The following is a 16073-nucleotide window of genomic DNA, read 5'->3' as shown; positions in this document are numbered from 1 at the left end:
GCTTTTCCTTGTGGCTTTAGGAAGACTCTCTCTTTTGCTTTCAGTAAATTTGGGAACATGTGTTATAAGAATGCCGACGGTTGTCTTCTGTACCTCTGGCTCTGTTGGCTGTTTTGCCTGTAATATATTATATTTCAGGAGTACGTTTGCGGGGGCGCACATGCAGTTGTAATAAAAGGGGCCTGAAGCGGGTTTCCTGTGAGGTCAGGATCAGTAAAGGGATGAAGTGCAAATGTCACCCGGCTCTTGTTGGCTTGTCTGCTGCATTTCCCTTTAATCACATGTTCTGAGCACATTTTAAAGTAGGACATAATAAATTGGCTCTCAGATGTGGCTAAAAATATGCGCTCTGGTTATACAGTCCTGACACTGAATGGATCCCCCAGGTGTAATCACAGACCACTGCAGTGTGGAGGGAAGGGGAGACTCAGGAAGTGAAGAGATGAAATCCCTTTTTCTGGAACGCGCCTTCCCGGGTGGCGGAGTCGTTTCGCCTGATGAGGTGTGAGCCGGCGGGGTCGCAGGGTCGCGGGGTCACGGGGTCAGGCGTGTCGGGCGCGGGGCGTGCGTGCGTCCGTGGGCACTTCTGCTCCTCGTCGGAGCCCGCCCTCGTTCTGGAGCACTTTAAACGGACCGCTACGCGCTGCTGACAGGGAAGCGTAAATTTGGGCGGCAGTTAGAGTCTTAAACCTGGGGAGCGCGTGCCCGCTGGAATGCCTGGAACTTACAGGCCGCTGTTGATTTAGGGACAGGAAGAGGAAGCGTCTTACACGGGGGGGCAGGGGAGCTGGGGGGGGTGGGGAGTGGGGTCTCTGTATTCTGAGGACTGAGGAACACTCATTCTACGGGCCCAGAGTTTATCACATCTGCACATTTTTTTTTTGTTTTCTAACGTGTTCCCAAAATAACTAAAGAAATAAAAAGTCTCTGTGTGTTATAAAATAAAACATTACACACTAAAATAAAATCCTGTAAGTGAATCTATATAGCTATATAACTCTATATAATCCTATAACTTTTCCTGATATTTTTAAGCCCGTCTTGCTTCTGCCTGGATGTAGAGGACAGCAGTAAGAGCTGTGTTCCTGCTTCCTTCTGGCCGCTGATGTTCTGACTGGGGTGGAAAGGTCATCTGGCTGAACTGAAGCAGTTCGTTAAATGTGGTGACTCAGTGCCTGGGTGTAAAGGGTGCAAGCAAGGTTTAGGCAAATTCAGATTCTGAAAAACTACCACTCGAGATAAATAAATAACAGTGACTGACTGAAACTAAATGGTGTGCATCATCCGTAAAATCCCTACGCCTGGAAAACAGTCTTAAAAGAAGCTTGTGATTTGTTATGATTGGTGATGGTCCATGTCGGTGAGAGTTGAGCTTCCCTGAATTCTTCCTGTTTAAGTGCATGTCCTGTTCCTCAGGGTCGTCTGTGTTGCCTTGTTTTTGACACGATGAGCATCCAGCGCCCACTCCTTCCCTGCCGTGTCCATTTCATACGATCTTCTCTTTACATTCAGCATTTAGCAAATGCACTCATACATGTACATTTACATGCAACACACAGTGGTTTATTTCATGCAATCATACATGTGATCATTACACTGTATTTAGCACTTACAGTAAGATACTCTTGTACATTTCATGTAAGATTTAGCATTTGGCAGATGGTCTAACTTTAACGTATATTCCTGTTTGCATGCAGTCCATTTACACAGCTGCATATTTTACTGAGTTGATTCAGGTTAAGCTCCTCACTCAAGCACAACAGCCGTGGCAGTGCCCCAGCTGGGAATCGAACCCGCAAGCCTTCCTCCCTGACCGCAGTGCCCTGCCCCCGGCCCCTCCCCTATCGTCACCGCGCTGCTTCTCTCTGGCAGGACATGACGGCACGGGACCTGCTGCAGCAGAGGTACACCCTCCCAAACGGGGACACGGCCTGGAGGGCCTCCCCCCTGGTCAGCGCCGCTCGGGACGGCAGGCTGGTCCTGCTGGACGGAATCCACCGGGTCAACCTGGGCACCCTGGCCGTGCTGTCCAGGTCAGAGAGGACCGCCCGCTGTCACTCAAACTTTACTGCCAATCAATGAGCCCTGATTACCCACAGTCAGTCCTACTGTCCAGCCAATCACTGAGCCCCGATTACCCACAGTCAGTCCAGCCAATCAATGAGTCCTGCTCTCCTGCCAGTGGCTCATAGGATGTTAAGAGATTCCAGCAAAGTATCAGACTGCAAAAAACACAACAAAACATTAATATGCAGTGATGCTAAGGCCGTCGTTGGTGTTTGCTCATGGCTGACATGCAGATAAATTCTAAGGTAAGGCAGTTGTAAGGTAGTCGTATGGCTGTCGTACAGCAGTCGTAAGCCAGTCATAAGGTGGTCGTATGGCAGTCGTAAGCCAGTCATATGGCAGTTGTAAGCCAGTTGTATGGCACTCGTAAGCCAGTCGTATGGCAGTCGTAAGCCAGTCGTTGCTGTTTGCTCATGGAAAGGGCCTCGTGGCTCCTCTCTCTCAGGTTGATCCATGACAGGGAGCTGTCTCTCTATGACGGGACCCGGCTGCTGAGGTCAGACCGATACCAGGCCCTGAAAGAGGAGCTGCAGCTGACTGATCAGGAGCTGCAGGAGAGGTATGAGCCCCCCCGCGCCACCCGCACCCCCCCCACACCCCCCTACACCCCCCCGACACCCCCCTACACGCCCCCCACACCCCTACATTGACTGCAGCGGTTCAGGTTAAGCACCGTAGCCTCAGGTACAGCAGCAGCATGAGCACCAGCTCCTGAGCCACTGTGCTGCCCCTCTGGCCTCTGCACAGGTGGAGTCACAGGTGTGGAGTGGAAGAGTGGAAGAAGCACTGTGTTCTGGTGGAGGAAGGGGGGGGGGGGGTCGCAGGCTCTGACTGAGTGAACGGGTCGGTTCCACAGGTGAGAGGTTTGGAATTGGTACCAGCGTGGGGTGGTGGAGCGCTGGAACAGCGTGTGTGTGTGTGAGAGTGAGTGAGTGTGAGAGTGTGTTCCAGCTGCATTATCACCTGTATTTCCTCCTGCTGATTTGGGGATCCCAGCCCCCCCCCCACTGCACTCAGACCTAACTGGGGACAGGGTGATGACCGGTGTGTTTGGGTGGGGGCGGAGCTGTTGAACGAGCCAGAGAGGGACACAGTGTGCCTGTTAATCAAAACCAACACTTTCACTTGGGCAGTCGTTTCAAAGATTCATTTATCGATCTCCCAACAAAGTCTTTCATCAGTTTAACAGAGAGCAGCCATTCATGATGTGCTGTATAAAGGACAGCCTTACCTTACCTTTCCTTCATGCCAGACTTTGTGTGCCCAGATCTGTGAGGTTTGTTCTGGAGTGGGGTCTAGCTGTGAAATCTGGAGTGTACGACAGTTTCCATGTCAATAACACTCACATTTTGTGGAGAGCGCCTGACGGTTTAAAGTTTGTTCAGGATATACGTAATTTTTTCTGTTCATTTAATCTTCCTCATCGCCTAGATGTTAAGGCCATGATCTGGGTGAGTTCAAAATGATTTTATTTTCATGGTACCTGCAATCACAGTTCGCAGGTGCGTGTGTTTGTGGGACAGCGACCGGTGAGTGTTCTTAGTGTGTGGCTGCGCATGTAACAGACCACGTGTGGCACTTCCTGTGCTGTACTGTGAGCCATCTCGCTGTCAGAAAAGGATCTTTTTCTCCACCGCGGAGAGACCGCCAGCTTTCTGACCGGTAAACAGCAGATGACCTCAGGCCTATGAATAACGCCCCCCCCCCGGCGATCGCGGTTCCGCCCCCTTCGTCCCGATCCTGTCACTCCTGTGCCCCAGCCTGACGGGGTCGCTCCTGTGCCCCAGCCTGACGGGGTCGCTCCTGTGCCCCAGCCTGATGGGTCGCTCCTGTGCCCCAGCCTGACGGGGTCGCTCCTGTGCTCCAGTGTGACGGGCTCGCTGGCCGCGGAGTTCGCGGTAAACGCCTACGCTCCATACGACCGCCGTTCGCCCGGAGACAGACGGGTTGGGCCCGGCGCCCAAAATAGGCGCGAGTTCCTTAAGTCAGGGAGAGGAAAGGGGCGGAGGGGAAAAGAGCGGGAAACACAGGGTGTCTGCACCCCCCCCACCCCCACCCCCCCCCACCTCCTCCAGCGGCAGGAAGGAAGTGTGTGGCGGGGAGTCTGAGGATAAAATAAGCCCACTTCCCTTCCCCTGCTTCAGGCGCCGCTCCTGCGGCTCTGCCAGCGCTGCTGAGCGCTGCTCGCTCGCCGACAGGCCTCAGCTGCCCTCCGGCCCGTCTGCATGGGGGGGCTGGGCGGGGCCGCCCCCCCTGCCCATCAGCTCGCCAGCGGTCTCTGCATGGGGGGTCGTGGGGGGGGGGGGGTTGTTTGCTGAGTCACACATCGCTGGCTGTGGAGAGCATTCCCACGCCCTTTGGATATCTGTGGAAATTTTCTCAAGTTTTTGAGAACCGAAGGACTCAACTTCAACTCGAGTCCAAAGTTTTTTAAAATGGCGGCGTTTTGACAGGGGTGCTTTTCTTGGATATTTTTCTGATCTTTTTTTTTGTTGCTTAGAAAATAAAAGACAGCAGCAGTCTGCCAGCTGGGGGGGGGGGCAGAGAGGCCAAAGATAGAGAAGTATGGCAGCTCCACACATCTGACCTCGTCAGTCATATTTGATGTTTCTCTGTTTCAGTGATTTTCATAAAACCTGATCCTGCTTCAGAGACTGTATCCCCCTCAAAGCAGTTGGGATTTGAATTTGGGGTGATGGGTTTCCAGGGATGTGGACTGATGGTGTGTGTGTGCCAAAATTAACACACATCCTGGGGGTGGGGGGGGGGGTCATTCTGCAACATGAAAGACAGAATTAGCAGCAGCCACTCCGGAGGCCTTGCAGGGTTTCTCACACGCTGTGGAGCCCCCAGCGGCTGCTCTTATATGAGCGTTAAACTGCAGAGGATCTGGGCCAGATCAGGGAGCCTCTCTGCTGGGGACGAACATGGGAGCCATGAAGGAGCTGTGGTAAATGGATTTTTAGGGTGGTCTGGCAGGGTTACTAGGCAACAAGAGAGCCCAGATATGCCGGCGACGGCGTGCGGCTCGGGGGGGGGGGTGTCTCTGAGGGCATCCTCCCCCCCCCCCGCAGGCGTCTGGCCGCGTGTCACGCGGGGGTCTCCGTGGGAACGAGCTGTCCGGGGGAATTACACGCAGGCTCCGCCCACGGCCGCTCGTCACCGTGGCGACAGTCGCGGCTGTCCACTCCCGTGCTAGCCGCTCTGTCTGACAGGGCGATGTGATTCAGACGTTTTTCTACATGCCTTTTCTTATCGTTCGGTTTTACAGTCGCTAGCGATCAGACTCTTTGCGATGGCAGTGATTTTGAGAGCCGTGTGAAAAGCTGCCGTGGCTGAACTCTGCCGTGCTTACTGATCTGTGCCACACTCCGTTTCCTGATCTGTGAGCCGTCTGAAAGAGTGAGATCTTTCCCCCCGTTCTCTCCTGACTGTGGGTGATGGCTGCTCTCTCATTCGGCAGCAGGGAGGTTAAAGGTCAGGGGCCACGGCTCGTGACCCTATAGGGTGAAGGTGTGAATCCCAGGTGGGACACTGCTGTTGTGCCCCTGAGCAGGTACTGAACCTGAACCCCTTCAGTACATACCCTGCTGTGTAAACTGTGTAAACAGCCAAAGCTGTGTCAGTCTCTCTGGATAAGAGCATCTGCTGACTGCCCATAATGCCGTGCGGTACGCAGTGACCTGTCCGTGCGTGGGCCGTGTGTAACGGCCTGCTTTGGTGACGGCGCTCCTCTCGTTTGGGGCAGGTCCATCTTCCCGGTGCACCCGTCCTTCCGCATGGTGGCGCTGGCGGAGCCCCCGGTGGTGGGGGGCGGGGCGCAGCAGTGGCTCGGCCCCGAGCTGCTCACCATGTTCCTGTTCCACACCGTCCGGCCGCTGAGCCGCGCCGAGGAGACCGCCATCATCCGCACCACGGTGAGTCACCTACCCGCCATCATCCGCACCACGGTGAGTCACCTACCCGCCATCATCCGCACCGCGGTGAGTCACCTACCCGCCATCATCCGCACCACGGTGAGTCACCTACCCGCCATCATCCGCACCACGGTGAGTCACTTACCCGCCATCATCCGCACCACGGTGAGTCACCTACCCGCCATCATCCGCACCGCGGTGAGTCACCTACCCGCCATCATCCGCACCACGGTGAGTCACCTACCCGCCCGCCTGTAAGTGTAGTGATGGTGCAGTGATGGTGCTGTAGGTGCAGTGATGGTGCTGTAGGTGCAGTGATGGTGCAGTGATGGTGCTGTAGGTGCAGTGATGGTGCTGTAAGTGCAGTGATGGTGTTATAGGTGCAGTGATGGTGCTGTAAGTGCAGTGATGGTGCAGTGATGGTGCTGTAAGTGCAGTGATGGTGCAGTGATGGTGCTGTAAGTGCAGTGATGGTGCAGTGATGGTGCTGTAGGTGCAGTGATGGTGCAGTGATGGTGCTGTAAGTGCAGTGATGGTGCAGTGATGGTGCTGTAAGTGCAGTGATGGTGCAGTGATGGTGCTGTAAGTGCAGTGATGGTGCAGTGATGGTGCTGTAAGTGCATGAGTGCAGTGATGGTGCTGTATGGTGCTGTAGTGCAGTGGTGGCGTGATGGTGTGTAAGTGCAGTGATGGTGCATGTGATGGTGCTGTAAGTGCAGTGATGTGCAGTATGGTGTGTGCGTGCAGTGATGGTGCATGTGGTGCTGTAGTGCAGTGATGGTGCAGTGTGGTGCTGTAAGTGCAGTGATGGTGCAGTGATGGTGCTGTAGGCAGGTGTCAGTGATGGTGCTTAGGTGCAGTGGTGCTGTAAGTGCAGTGGATGGTGCAGTGATGGTGCTGTGTAACGTGCAGTGATGGTGCAGAGTGATGGTGCTGTAGTCGCAGTGATGGTGCAGTGATGTGTGTGGTGCGTAAGTGCAGTGATGGTGGCGTGATGGTGCTGTAGTGCAGTGAGGTGCAGTGATGGTGCTGTAAGTGCGGAGTCGGATGTGCTGTAAGTGCAGTGATGGTGCGTGATGTGCTGTAGTGCAGTGATGGTGCAGTGATGGTGCTGTAAGTGCAGTGATGGTTGCAGTGATGGTGCTGTGGTGGTCAGTGATGGTGCACAGTGATGGTGCTGTAAGTGCAGTGATGGTGCAGTGATGGTGCTGTAGGTGCAGTGGATGGTGCAGTAGTGATAGGCATGTGCTGTAGGTGCAGTGATGGGGGTGCAGTGATGGTGCTGATGTGCTGAGTTGATGGTGCGGATGCTGTAGGTGCAAGTGAGTGATGGTGCTGTAAGTGCAGTGATGGTGCAGTGATGGTGCAGTGATGGTGCTGTAAGTGCAGTGATGGTGCAGTGATGGTGCGTGATGGTGCAGTATGCAGGATGGCATGTGATGTGGTGCTGTGTCAGTGCAGTGCATGGTGCAGTGATGGTGCTGTAAGTGCAGTGATGGTGCAGTGATGGTGCTGTAGGTGCAGTGATGGTGCAGTGATGGTGCTGTAGGTGCAGTGATGGTGCAGTGATGGTGCTGTATTCTTGTGTTGCAGACGCCAAATGTTCCGATGGAAGCAGTGGAGCAGCTGCTGCAGTTAACCCACAGACTGAGAGACACCAACGACCCAACGGTACCCAACCCAACCCAACCCAACTGTGTGTGTGTGTGTACATGTCTATACCTCAATCTGTACTGCAGTGAGGACAGGTTGTCTGTTCTGCAGTGTGTGTGTGTCTGTACTGCAGTGAGGACAGGGTGTCTGTTCTGCAGTGTGTGTGTGTCTGTACTGCAGTGAGGACAGTGTGTCTGTTCTGCAGTGTGTGTGTCTGTACTGCAGTGTGGACAGTGTGTCTGTACTGCAGTGTGTGTGTGTCTGTACTGCAGTGAGGACAGTGTGTCTGTACTGCAGTGAGGACAGGGTGTCTGTTCTGCAGTGTGTGTGTGTCTGTACTGCAGTGAGGACAGTGTGTCTGTTCTGCAGTGTGTGTGTCTGTACTGCAGTGTGGACAGTGTGTCTGTACTGCAGTGTGTGTGTGTCTGTACTGCAGTGAGGACAGTGTGTCTGTACTGCAGTGAGGACAGTGTGTCTGTACTGCAGTGAGGACAGTGTGTCTGTACTGCAGTGCTCATACTCTTGTCCGTCTGTCTGTCCAGGCGCAGTCTCTGGCCTCCTCTCTGTCCACCAGGCAGCTGCTGAGAATCTGCCGCCGTCTGTCTCAGTACCCCGAGGAGAGCGTGTCTCACGCCGTCCACAAAGCCTGCCTCTCCAGGTCACCCCCTCCCCTCTAACCATGCACCCTAACTCCCCTAACCCCTGCACTCTATCCCCTAACCCCTACCCCCTACATCCTAACAATGCACCCTAACCCCCCTAACCCCTACACTCTATCCCCTAACCCCTACCCCCTACATCCTAACCCCTACACCTAACCCCTAAGCCCTACACACTAACCCTTACCCTCTAACCCCTAACCCCTACACTCTATCCCCTCCCCTCTAACCATGCACCCTAACCCCCCTAACCCCTACCCCTCTAACCATGCACCCTAACCCGTCTAACCCCTACACTCTATCCCCTCCCCTCTAACCGTGCACCCTACCCCTCTAACCCCCTAACCCTTCCACTCTATCCCCTTCCCCCTACATCCTAACTCCTACACCTAACCCCTAAGCCCTACACACTAACCCTTAAGCCGGGCACCCACCGCACGCGTATCGGCCGCGAGCGCACTACGCGCGTATTACGCGCGTAACTGAAGCGTAGTTGAAGTACTGTTATTACAACGGCAGCGGGCGACGTCGTCTCCACCAGATGCGAACGCGTCGCGTACCGGCTGCGAAGCTCGCGCGACACAAGCGAACTGAAGCGTAGTTTTTCGCTTCTGTTCTATTTTTTCGGCTTGTCGCGCGTCACGTTGGCCTGTTTATACACAGAAATATGCTCTAAAATGCTAGGTATACATGCTCTGATTTATATTTCATTCTTATATTACTGGGGGTGTGTCCCTAGTTACCTCCCAGATATTTTTTAAGCAGCTAAAAAAAATACAAGCCTTTTCGTTTTGTAAAAATAAATAAATAACTGGAACCTGGGGGAAAGGCAAACTTCGCTGTCTTATTTTGCGGAGGGGGTGGGGTAAATTTGAAAATACACCACAGAAAGACGTAGGCTATTGAGTGACGTAAAAGGGAATGCACCGAGCAGCGGTTTGTTAGCTCGAGTATTGGAAGATAGTTTTTAACCAACCATTGCTCAGCCTATTTGACTTCTCCGATGTCTTCGTTCGCCGTGCTTTCAAAAAGGGCTTGTTAATAAAAATCAGATAATCCACAGAGCTTTAAAAAAATCAGATTATTTAGTGGTTTTGCCGATGAAAATGCACCTATTTTATAAATGAAGTTGTAAGCAAGCCTTTATTGCACTTGTACTTCAAAGCTTCCGGTGTTCATGGCGTTGTGGTGTTCATATCCCTTCAAGATTAAAACTGTTACTGACTTTTTCATGATTAGCTGATTTTACTAAATCTGATCCTATAAATGTTTTGACGTGAATGGCAAGACAACACGGGAATTCCCAATGGTTGATTACGGATTATTTATTATTATTATGATCATTACATATTCTTCATGAAATTGGCACGCTTGTTAACCAAGCAAATAAATTAATACAGTTTGAGATTGATTGTTATGCAGGCTACGTTGCGATTTAAGTTTATGGTACTTCTTGAAAGCGTTTACTTTCTCACGTAGGCTATTTACGAGTTAACGAAATATTACCAAATTAACAAACTGAAAAAGGTCTCTCACCAAAGTATTCACTTAACCCATAATCAACAGTCGTGAACAAACGTGAAATACACGATGTAAAAGCCCACTGCAGACTGCGAGAGCTACTAGGAATATATAGCTTTAAGCAAGCCTTTGCGCGACACAAACGGAACCAGTGGAGACACCCTACGCGTCGCGCCGTGCTGCTTCGCCCTGCTGTTTACGCGACGCATACGCGACGCGTGCGGTGGGTGCCCGGCTTTACCCTCTAAATCCTAACCCCTACACTCTATCCCCTCCCCTCTAACCATGCACCCTAACCCCCCTAACCCCTACCCCCTACATCCTAACCCCTACACCTAACCCCTAAGCCCTACACACTAACCCTTACCCTCTAACCCCTACACTCTATCCCCTAACCCCTATCCCCTACATCCTAACCCCTAAGCCCTACACACTAACCCTTACCCTCTAACCCCTAACCCCTACACCTAACCCCTAACCCCTACCCCCTACATCCTAACCCCTAAGCCCTACACACTAACCCTTACCCGATAACCTCTAACTCCTACCCCCCACACCATAACTCCTACACACTAACCTCTACACCCTACACTATAACCCCCTCCTCCTTAACCTCTAACCCCTACACCCTGCCTCCTAACCCCTAACCTTTACCCTCCCTAATCATAACTGCCAAATGTTGAGTGACTGCAGGGGACGTGTTGAGTGACTGCAGCAGCAGTGTTGACTGACTGTAGGAGTGTTGAGGCCTGTGTGTTTGTCTCCAGGTTCTTGCCCAGTCTGGCCCGGGCTGCTCTGCAGAAGAACCTGGCGAACTGCTCCATCCAGGACACAGTGGACCCAGCAGAGCTGCAGGAGAGAGACCTCAGCTGTGAGTCTCCCCCAGCCTCCATCCCACAATGCCCTGCAGTCCTACTGCCCCCCATTACAGCCCTACTGCCCCCCCTTACAGCCCTACCGCCCCCCATTTCAGCCCTACTGCCCCCCCTTACAGTCCTACTGCCCCCCATTACAGCCCTACTGCCCCCTTACAGCCCTACTGCCCCCCATTACAGCCCTACTGCCCCCCCTTACAGCCCTACTGCCCCCCATTACAGCCCTACTGCCCCCTTACAGCCCTACTGCCCCCCCCACTGCCCCCCTGCAGGCCGAGTTGAAGATGGGATCCTGAAGATCGGAAAGGTCTCGGCTCCCCTCTACAGTCCCGAGGAGAAGATGAAGGTCCCAGACGTTCTGTTTTATGAGAACACTCAGGTACTTACACCTGGAGTCCGTCGCCATGGCATCCAGCACAAGCGTCATATTACAGTTAGGGACTGTACCAGTCCTGTACACTGTACTGTGTGTTTAGGGACTTAGGGACTGTACCACAGCGCTGTGTGTTTAGGGACTGTACCACAGTCTCCTCTCTCTCCTGTACCACAGTGCTGCTGAGAGCGGTACAGTGACTGAGTCTCCTCTCTCTCCTGTACCACAGTGCTGCTCAGAGCGGTAGTGACTGAGTCTCCTCTCTCTCCTGTACCACAGTGCTGCTGAGAGCGGTACAGTGACTGAGTCTCCTCTCTCTCCTGTACCACAGTGCTGCTCAGAGCGGTAGTGACTGAGTCTCCTCTCTCTCCTGTAGCACAGTGCTGCTCAGAGCGGTACAGTGACTGAGTCTCCTCTCTCTCCTGTACCACAGTGCTGCTCAGAGCGGTACAGTGACTGAGTCTCCTCTCTCTCCTGTACCACAGTGCTGCTCAGAGCGGTACAGTGACTGAGTCTCCTCTCTCTCCTGTACCACAGTGCTGCTCAGAGCGGTACAGTGACTGAGTCTCCTCTCTCTCCTGTACCACAGTGCTGCTCAGAGCGGTACAGTGACTGAGTCTCCTCTCTCTCCTGTAGCACAGTGCTGCTCAGAGCGGTACAGTGACTGAGTCTCCTCTCTCTCCTGTACCACAGTGCTGCTGAGAGCGGTACAGTGACTGAGTCTCCTCTCTCCTGTAGCACAGTGCTGCTGAGAGCGGTACAGTGACTGAGTCTCCTCTCTCCTGTAGCACAGTGCTGCTGAGAGCGGTACAGTGACTGAGTCTCCTCTCTCTCCTGTAGCACATGCTGCTGAGAGCGGTACAGTGACTGAGTCTCCTCTCTCTCCTGTACCACAGTGCTGCTGAGAGCGGTACAGTGACTGAGTCTCCTCTCTCTCCTGTACCACAGTGCTGCTGAGAGCGGTACAGTGACTGAGTCTCCTCTCTCTCCTGTACCACAGTGCTGCTGAGAGCGGTACAGTGACTGAGTCTCCTCTCTCTCCTGTACCACAGTGCTGCTCAGAGCGGTACAGTGACTGAGTCTCCTCTCTCTCCTGTACCACAGTGCTGCTCAGAGCGGTACAGTGACTGAGTCTCCTCTCTCTCCTGTAGCACATGCTGCTCAGAGCGGTACAGTGACTGAGTCTCCTCTCTCTCCTGTACCACAGTGCTGCTCAGAGCGGTACAGTGACTGAGTCTCCTCTCTCTCCTGTACCACAGTGCTGCTCATAGCGGCACAGTGACTGAGTCTCCTCTCTCTCCTGTAGCACAGTGCTGCTCAGAGCGGTACAGTGACTGAGTCTCCTCTCTCTCCTGTAGCACAGTGCTGCTCAGAGCGGTACAGTGACTGAGTCTCCTCTCTCTCCTGTAGCACATGCTGCTGATGGAGGACATTCTGAAAGACTTCCTGCTGGGGGAACATCTGCTGCTGGTGGGGAACCAGGTGAGTGAGCGCGGGACGGACGGACGGACGGACGGGCAGGCAGACAGGCGGACGGACGGACGGACGGACGGACAGGCAGACAGGCAGACAGACAGACAGACAGGCAGACAGGCAGACAGGCAGGCAGACAGACAGACAGACAGACAGACAGACAGACAGACAGACGGACTGCAGACCGCAGGCAGATTAAGTCACACAGGCAGTATCTGAGGAGTGTTCAGGTGGTTTTAGTGCTGAAACAAGCTCCATGGCGACCAGCAGAATAGAGTATGGCGCTGAAGGGCATTCTGGGAAGGCTGGGTCTGAGCGTATGCCAAGCCTCCCGCGCCCCATCAGTCTGCACGCCCCCGCTCTGCCCCGCGGGATGCTGGGAAGGGGACGTGGGCGTGTCTTTGTCTCGGCACTGTCCTGTTGAGCGCCTGTGTGTGACAGTGATGTCGGGGGGGGGGGGGGCTTCAGTGACCTCAGACGCGTGTGGGGAATGTGACATCAGGATCGGAGCACTCAAAGGCCCATCTGCTGTGAGACACGCTGGTCTGGAGCTTCTGCTCTGTGCTGTTATAGCTCTACATACAGGCCGCTGTGGTGCTTTCTGTGAAAGGTTATAATGTACTTGCATATTTACTTTTGTATTATTTTACACATATCACTGATATACAATGCTTCATACATATTATTGAAATGTGTTATGTGTGTATATGTGTGGGTTTAGGTTTTACATAAAAGCGAATAAGGAGAAGACAATTTTATTTAGCATTCAACATGGCTTTCCCACGGGACTGCTTTCCCAAAAATTCTGCCCTGTTGTCTTGGTTACGCTTCCTGCAACTGGTGACAACATCCACGTGTACAACATGAATAAGCCATGATTTAAATATGACACCTCAAATGTGGCTGTAATCACACAGATTTCAGTAGATTTCTGTTATGGTGCACGTGCACATAAGTCTCTTTCTGATTGGTGCTTCCTCAGGGTGTGGGGAAGAACAAGATTGCGGATAGGTTCCTGCATCTCCTGAACAGGCCTAGAGAGTACCTTCAGCTCCATCGGTAAGAAGCCATGCTGGATATCAGCCACCATTGCTCGATTGCTGGCTGATCTTGCTCGATTGCTTGTATCTGGCACGCACTTCCTGTTTGTGGTGGAAAGAGTGAGGGGTTGGTGGTGTTTGTAAAAGTTTGTTACAGGATTGTATTGGGATTTATTAGATTGAGTTTTTAAAAATCCATATTATATGTAAGGTAAGATGGTTAGGGGCCGGGAGGGAATTTTCTACTTTTTTCCTCCGTTAAGCACTTGGCTGGCAAACTAGCCAGTTAGCTTAGGAAAATCTCAGTATTACTCTGCAGGAATGAGTGATTTAATAGTACCAGCTATATTTACCGTAAGTAAACATGCCAGCTCATGCATGGGTTTTGCCCAGTACCCCCCCCCCCCCCCCACTAGGTAGGTCACCATCCCTCCCCTCTGAAAAATAAAAAATAAAATAGACATTTATTTAATTAGCAAAGTAATTAGTTTATTTGTTTAATTTATTGACATTAAGACCTAAAGGATATTCCCCCAATCCTCCACCCAACTTTCTTTATATTAAGTTTCTTTTGCCGACTATGAGCAGTTTTTCAAACGTAATCTATAAAATGTCTTTCTTAATCAGGCGCTAAGAGTACGGTAGCCTCCACTGTCCTGTAAGTTTTTTTTTTGGTGATAACAAGTTCTTTTGTTTGGTTTGTTTTGTTTTGTTTCTTAGGCACACAAAACTGCTGAGGTTTACCTGAGGCAAAGATAGCCAGGAGCTAATGACCTGGTTCATCTTCTGTAATTCCCTTATTATCAGTGCATTATTATTTCCATCAGAAAACCTCAAAGATTTTTCTTCTTCTTTTTTTTTTGACAAAAAGAGGTCTGTGTCCCTCGCCCATATCGTAAATGGAATCCCTAATTGCGCATTATATAAAAATATAAGCTCTTATTATATTTCCCATTAGACAGGCTGAGCAGAGAGGTGCTCTGTTCCACCCGGCTGTTCTTCTTTCAGAGCTGCAAATAGCCGTCCTCGCTGCGGAGAAGCGGCACACGGGCGCTTATTAGGGAATATCAAAAGAGACATTTCTATAAAAAGAAATAATAAACACCCTCCTCTCGCAGCTGTGCTCGGACTCCTGCTTTAAAAAAGCTCGGTCCCCTTTCCAAGGGCAAAGCCGGCTATTTCAGTCGCGGGTAAACTGGGACACCTGTACAGGGGCCCGGTGCATTCTGAGGATTCTGAGTTCTTCAGAAGAGATTCTGTAGGACTGCTGAAGGGCGTCTATTAATGGATTCTCATCCCAAATAGGCAAGAAAGGCAGAAATGGGCGAAGATGTGCTGGAGTCCCAGCTCCCTCGTGTGAAACGTGTGATATAATGAACATCTCTGCTGCAGTATGGGAGATGTATGCTGTCTGCTGCAGTATGGGAGATGTATGCTGTTTCAGTTGCAAATGCAATAGCAGAATAACATATGCATGCTTATGTAGTATACTGGAACTTTATCTGTGACTGAGTTCAGGAGTGTTCTGGGTGTGTGCGCGTGCGTGTGCGTGTACGTATGGGCGTGTGTCTGTGTCTGTGTGTGTGTGTGTGTGCGTGTGTGTGTCTGTGTGTCTGTGTGTGTGCGTGTGTGTGTGTGTGTGTGTGTGCGTATGCGCGTCTGTGTGTGTGTGTGTGTGTGTGTGTGTGTGCGCGTATGCGTCTGTGTGTTTTGCGACTAGCAGGCCGTAGAGACGCCTCTCTCCAGATCGGAGTTATGTGGACATTATTTATTGGTGATGTCATTTTTACAGTGCTGCCTATAAACCTGCCCGTCCTGTCACTTACGCTGCTCCATAACTCAACAAATCTGTTTCCTGCCAAATCTTTCCAGTGGGGTTTCTTGTTTCAAATTCTTTCTGACCTTTTGCAGAAAATTTAAAATAGATTTCCAGCAGTAATTAGATACCCGTGTTACGTTGTATTACCATGGCAACTGCGGATAACATTTGAGAGATGGTACAGGAAGCAGTGCTCCATGCTGTGGATTGGTGCTGTGATGAGGTGCTCCGGGGGGGGGGGGGGCATGGTTTGAGCTGCAGTGACCTCGTACTCAGGTGGTTCAGATGAGCTTTGATGTAGGAAACCCCATTGGGCAGTACGGGGGGGTAAACGGTGAACCTCCACCATTTTTGATTAAACTGCCCACTCAGACAACAGGTTGAAATCTGCAGTCAGCTGACCTGCGATTGATCACCTGATTGGTCATGCACAGGCATCACAATGCTGGAGGAGGAGCTTCTGCTCACTCTTTGCTGATGATGTGATTCCCTCACAGTTCCATGCTGACATCACCTTAGACACTGTTGCTATGAAAGAGCAAGTTGAGCTGCTTGGTCAGTGCTGATCCCACCAAATACAGTCCGTCCCCACAGTCACCGTCTTTCAGAGTCTCTGAGGTCTCCTCTTGCTGGCACGCTGGTCATAATCATACAGACCTGAGTAGCATATACACAT

At 52.0% G+C, this 16073-nt stretch overlaps 1 protein-coding gene across 1 annotated transcript in view; it reads left to right on the top strand.

Moving 5' to 3' along the window:
- The window catches only part of vwa8 (von Willebrand factor A domain containing 8), a 65402-nt gene that overhangs the window by 12355 nt on the left and 36974 nt on the right, over positions 1 to 16073 (top strand). The window contains exons 13-21 of the mRNA XM_064309687.1: positions 1873 to 2033; positions 2513 to 2626; positions 5816 to 5984; positions 7578 to 7655; positions 8180 to 8295; positions 10585 to 10688; positions 10965 to 11071; positions 12476 to 12547; positions 13521 to 13597. Coding sequence (XP_064165757.1) covers positions 1873 to 2033; positions 2513 to 2626; positions 5816 to 5984; positions 7578 to 7655; positions 8180 to 8295; positions 10585 to 10688; positions 10965 to 11071; positions 12476 to 12547; positions 13521 to 13597 — 998 coding nt within the window. The remainder of the gene's footprint in view (positions 1 to 1872; positions 2034 to 2512; positions 2627 to 5815; positions 5985 to 7577; positions 7656 to 8179; positions 8296 to 10584; positions 10689 to 10964; positions 11072 to 12475; positions 12548 to 13520; positions 13598 to 16073) is intronic.

This window comes from Anguilla rostrata, chromosome 15 (genome assembly GCF_018555375.3).
Source record: "Anguilla rostrata isolate EN2019 chromosome 15, ASM1855537v3, whole genome shotgun sequence".
Lineage (NCBI taxonomy): Eukaryota > Metazoa > Chordata > Actinopteri > Anguilliformes > Anguillidae > Anguilla > Anguilla rostrata.
The sequence above is the reverse complement of the archived record's forward strand: the minus strand, read 5'-3'. Positions and strand labels throughout refer to the sequence as shown.